This window comes from Orycteropus afer, unplaced genomic scaffold (assembly GCF_000298275.1).
Source record: "Orycteropus afer afer isolate SDZICR_OR568_19922 unplaced genomic scaffold, OryAfe1.0 scaffold00007, whole genome shotgun sequence".
Taxonomy (NCBI): domain Eukaryota; kingdom Metazoa; phylum Chordata; class Mammalia; order Tubulidentata; family Orycteropodidae; genus Orycteropus; species Orycteropus afer.
Window position 1 is genome coordinate 12,272,802 of NW_006921594.1, and position 6,035 is coordinate 12,278,836.

General features: G+C 38.4%; 1 protein-coding gene across 1 annotated transcript in view; it reads left to right on the forward strand.

Moving 5' to 3' along the window:
* COG5 (component of oligomeric golgi complex 5) overlaps positions 1-6,035 on the forward strand; it is a 382,415-nt gene that overhangs the window by 32,724 nt on the left and 343,656 nt on the right. Inside the window, exon 5 of the mRNA XM_007945097.2 lies at positions 4,538-4,595. Within this exon, the coding sequence (XP_007943288.2) occupies positions 4,538-4,595 (58 nt within the window). The remainder of the gene's footprint in view (positions 1-4,537; positions 4,596-6,035) is intronic.

Sequence of the window (6,035 nt, forward strand, 5' to 3'; positions counted from 1 at the left end):
TTCCCCAGCCACTGTGCACAGTCCATGCAGTCCCTGGTTAGCAGTGTGATTTTTAGGTTAATTCTTAGATCCTACCACCAGTCGGGAATCTCCGAGCCGCCTGTACTGTCAGGGTCACTCAGTTTGCTGTCAGACCGCAGCTCCGTACGTCTCCTTGTTTTGGTATTTTCATGCAAATTCTTCTGCTAGTTGGGGTTTATTCCAATTCCGTATCCTTCCCTTCAAGGTGCAGGGGTCCAAGATTATCTTCTGTGTATGTGTTAATTGGTTTCCCTTTTCTTTGTTGAAGAGGGTCTTTGCAATCCTTCTGCCTAGTCCGCCATCTTGCCGGAAGCCTCGGTGTAGTGAATTTCTTAATGTGGGTTTTCTAGCCATAAGTCTTTGTAAACTCTGTGGTGGAATTTGCTGTGAGCAACTGAGGAGCTCCTGATTGTAAAAGTTATCCACTTTGTGTATTTCTGTTGGGAGCAACACAAAGCAATATTCTGGGAGATTCCTGCTCTCTCTCAGGTGTTTAGAATTCTGATGTTATGATTGGTTGGTTTGGCCACTCTGCGAGGCTCAAAAGGATGCCTCCTTGAGGCAGAAGAAGAGTCTCTTTGACTGCTTGTTGAGGAATAGGTGCTGCTGAAAGAGACAGGTGCTCTGGAAAGAGACACGCACTGCTGGGAAGGAGATGCAAGAGACACGCATTGCTGAGTGAGACACCAAGGGACACACATTGTTGGGAGAGAGACTGTGAGAGGCTGTTAGGGGAGAGACTGTGGGCTGAGAGAGAGACTGAGCGTTTTTCCTGGACTTAAATTGTAGCCTGGTGCTTCCCTAATAAACCCTGTAATCTGTAAGTTCTGTGTGGCCACTGCAGCGAATTATCGAACCCAGGAGAGAGGTGTTGGGTGCTTTGGGAGGAACGGTTGGTGAAAGGGCTGGAGGGAGGCAGCATGTCTGGCCTTGCAGGAATAGGCCTTGGGTTACTGATGGTGATTCTGTCTTCCTCTTGTGTGGTTAGAGGAGGTCAGAAGATGTGGCCTCCTTGCCCATTTTGGACAATATTAATAATATTGTCCAATGATTTCTGCATTTAATTGGATTATCTTTCTTTTGAATGGATGCAAATATAGATCTCTTCTGGTTGGTTGACCAAATAGCTGTCTTCCAAATTTCTTGGCATAAAGGAGTGAGCACCTCCAGCACAGCATCTATTTTTTGAAACATTTTAATGAATATTCTGTCAATTCCTGGAGTGGTGTTTTTTGCCAATTCCTTCAGTGCAGCTTGGATGTCTTTTTCAATACCATTGGTTCTTGATCACTTGCTCCCTCCTGAGATGGTTGAACATTGACTGATTCTCTTTGGTACAGTGACTCTTTGTATTCCCTACATTTTCTTTTGATGCTTCCTGCATTGTTCAATATTTTGCCTAAAAATCCTTCAGTATCCCAAGTCAAGGCTTGAGCTTTTTCTTCAGTTCTTTCAGCTTGAGAATTTCCGAGTGTGTTCTTCCTCTTTCATTTTTCAACTCCAGGTCTTTGCACATTTAATTTTAATACTTTACTTTGTCTTCTTGAGCTACATTTTGAAATCTTCTTTTCAACTCTTTACTTCATCATTGCTTCCATTCACTTTAGCTACTCTTTATTCCAGAGCAAGTTTCAGAGTTTCTTCTGACTTCCAATTTGGTCTTGCCTTCCTTTCCTGTTTTTTTAATGACCTTTTGCTTTGTTCATGTGTAATGTCTTTGATATCATCCTACAACTGTCTGGTCTTCAATCACTGGTATTCAGTGCATCAAATCTATTCCTTAGATGATTTCTAAATTCAGGTGGGATGTACTTAAGGTAGTTTTTTGGCTCTCCTGGACTTGTTTTAATTTTCTTCAGGTTCAACTTAAACTTGCATATGAGTAGTTAATGGTCTATTCCACAGTCAGCTTCTGGCCTTGTTCTGACTGATGATATTGAGCTTCTCCATCTTCTTCCTTTGAATCCTTCTTCCTTTGAATTCGATTTGAATCCTTTGTTTTCTGTGTGGTGTGGTCCATGTGTATAGTCACTGTTTATGTTGTTTAAAAAAGGTATTTGCAATGAGTAAGTCATTGGTTGTGCAAAATTCTATCATGTGATTTCCGGCATCATTTCTATCACCAAAGCCATATTTTCCAAGTGCCACTTGCATGTCAGTTTGTTGTACTGTGGTGGTTTATGTATTGCTGTGATCCTGGAAGCTATACCACTGATATTTCAAATAGTAGCAGGGTCATTCATGGTGGACATGTTTTAGTGGAGTTTCCAGACTAAGATAGACTAGGAAGAAAAATGTGGTCTGGTCCACTTGTGAAAAAATTGACCACTGTCAATAACAGGGAAACATTATCTGATATAGTACTGATAGATCAACCCCTCAGATTGGAAGGCACTCAAAATAGGACTAGGGAAGAGCTGTTTCTTCAGAATAGAGGTGACCTTAATTACATGGATGGAGTAGAGCTTTTGGATCTTCATTTACTAATGTGACATGACTCAAAATGAGAAGAAACGGCTACAAACATCCATTAACTATCGTTATGTGGAATATACATAGTATGAATCTAGGAAAATTGAAAGTTGTTGAAATGGAACACTTGAAGAATGATATCGTAGACATTAGGGAGCTGAAATGGACTGGTATTGTGTGTTTTGAATCAGATAATCATATCATCTGCTCTGCTTGGAATGTTGAAGAGAAATGGCATCACATTCATCACAAAAGGAACATTTTTTTTTATTATTATGATTTGGGTGCAGAGTTGTAGAGCAAATTCACTTTCCATACAGCAGTTCACTTATACTTTGTCTCATGTCATTGACCACAGTTTACCACAATGCAACAGCTCCCCTCCCACTTCCTCCCCATAGTTACCTCTTCCCAGTGTCCATTCCTCCATACACTCCTGCCCCCTGAGCTGTCTTCCTGTGCATAAGCAGCCCTTCTTTCTCCCATGATTATTCTCTCCAAGGAGTGTTATCTACTTGAGGTAAATGTTCAACTTAAAAGTCTGTATTTTGTTTGGCTGGAAACCACAGGTGTGGGTTCAATTCCAGACCTGAAGGGCAGCTAGAGGCCATAGTCTCAGTGGTTCCACCAGGCTCTATCGGACCAGCAAACCTGGTCCCCACCTAAAAAGAACATTTCAACATCTATCCTGAAGTATAGGGCTGTCAGTGATAAGATAATATCCATATGCCTACAAGGAAGATCAGTTAATACTACTATTATTCAAATTTATGCACAAACTACTAAAGCCAAACATGAAGAAATAAAAGATTTGTACCAACTTCTGCAGTCTGGAATTGACCAAACATGTAATGAAGATGAATTGACAGTTACTGTTGATTGGAATGTGAAAGTTGGAAACAAAGAAGAAGCATCAGTATTTGGAAAATAAAAAAACATAGAAGACATTGTTTTCTATGACTGTGACAGAAAGCGACTTGATAGAATGGCAGTGAGATCGTGAACGGGACAAAAGTGGTGAATGTTTAGGCTCCAGTGAATGTACTCCTACTGATTGGGGACTTCACTTTATAGACTAGACATGAAACTTCTTGTCCATTGGAATAAATGATACAAAATAAGGATTCTTGGGTGATTCTAAAGATTTGCATGCTTTTTTTGGTGTTCTTAGGAATCTCTTGCCATGTGACTTGTAACTATTAACTAGTTTTGATTTTCATGTTGACCATTTACACTATCTTAATTTTCAAAAAGATACTGACCTTCAACAGGGAAAAGGATCTGCTGTGACATTGGAAGGAGTTCTGGTGTTGCTGTGGTTGAAGCACTTGGCTGCTAACTAAAAGGTTGGCAGTTTCAACGTACTAGCCATTCTGTGCGGGAAAGATGAGACCGTCTACTTCCATAAAGATTTACAGCCTTAGAAACCCTAGGGGACAGTTCTACTCTGTTCTTCAGGATTGATGGTTTTTTTTTTTTTTTTTATGAGACTGGGAAACTGAAAGCAGAGAGATGTTCATGGATAGGTAGGCACCGACTCTGCTTTATCCTTTTGGGTTAGGTTGTGGCCTTGGTGATACTCAATTAGAACTAAGAGAAGATGATGTTTGAAAACATTCATTAAAGGGAAAGTATATATATTGTTAGTGCAAGTTCTTCTAGTATGATGAGTAAGCCTGAATTGTAACATGGCAAGAATTAAGTCTTTTTTCAATTTTGGTACCTGTACCATCCTTCACATCCCATTAGGAAAGTAAGGGACTATTACAAATACTATTATCTCCCCCTGCTCTGTGTTGCTTTCTTATTTTCCCTAGACTCTGTATTCTTAACTAAATAAATCACGTAATATAAATGTGTGTGCATATTCCTGCTAATAACAGATCTCTAATACAACTTTGTAACTTGTATTTTTCTTCCTTTTATTTAGTGTTTTCCCCTTGATATAGAGGACAGAGCCCTTCAGTTCTAAATTTATGGTTATAGAGGAAAAATAGCTACTGTTTAATTAAAAGAATTATTGATTATTCATCTTGATTTTTAGGTTGTTGCAAGACATGAAGATTTACTGGCACAAGCAACTGGAATCGAGTCTTTGGAAGGTATATTTTCATTAACTATAATAGGTTATTTAGAGGTAGACCAGGGATTGGCAAACTTTTTATGTTAAGCATCAGATAGTAATTATTTTAGACTTTGAGGTCATAGTCTTTGTTGCAACTACTCAGTTCTGCCACTGTAAAGTGAAAACAACCAGACAATATCTGAATGAATGAGTGTGGCTTTATTTCAGTAAAACTGTAGTTGACATATATTTTGAAGATCATATTTGGCTGACCCCTGAGCTAAACTATGTAGGTTCAAACCTTGCTCTTGTACTTAACTGTGTGACTTTGGGCAAGTTACTTAACCTTTCTGTGCCTCAGTTTTTCTGTCTGTAAAACAAGAATACTAGTAGGTACTAACATCATATTATTCTGAGGTGCAAATAAGTTAGTAAAATGCTTAGAATAGTACCTAACACTTATTTAGTGCTTCTATTAGTGTTAAAATAAGAGAAACAACCACAGGCACTACTGTGGAAATAGGCTTGAGTTCTTTCCTTATTTTTACCTTTCTTGGAGTCATTCTTTGCAACTCTTTGCAATGAAAGTAGAATAACAGTACATTGGATTTTTGTTTTTATGAATCTTTTAATTTTTGTTGGGTTAAATCTATTATAGATTTTCCATTATCTCTTGATTAAGTTAAACTACATCTCATAAACATGAAAAGTCACTATTGTATTTTACATTATTGTCTTGTAATTACTGTTATTAATCATTCTACATCACAAGGAAGCCAAGTGATTTTTACCTGTGTGGATCAAATTCTCAAGGATAGAGGATATTTTTCTCTATAATGCAATATTCTTTAATGCTTCCCCCAGTATTTCTTTTTTTAAAAATGCATTTTATTGAAATATAATTTATGTACAGTGACGTACACAAAACTAAAGTGACATGGCTCAATGCATTTTTTTTTTTTTTTTTTGCAGTGTTCCCTTCCCTCCCCTCCCACCCCTGGCAACCAACAAAGAAAGTTTCCTGCCATATATAAACCTCTCCTTGACCCTCCACAACAATGAACTAATACTATATTTGTCCTTCTGTGATTGACTTATTTCACTCAATAAATGTCATCCAAGTTCATCCATATTATGCAGTGTTTTGCAGACTCTATGTTATTCTTTAGTGCTGCATAGCATTCTAGTATGTGCATGTACCATAGTTTGGTCATCCACTCTTCCACTGATGGGCACGTGGGTTGTTTCCATCTTTTTGCTATTGTAAATAGTGCTGTGATGAACATGAACGTGCATTTATCTGTTCCTATCCTGGCTCTCACCTCTCTAGGATATATAGCTGGTAATGGAATTGTTGAGTCAAATGGTATCTCCCATTCCAACTTTCTAAGGAATTGCCATATTGCTTTCCACAGTGGTTGTGTCACTTCACAGTCACACAGGCAGTGTATGAGAGTCCCAATCTCTCCATATCCCC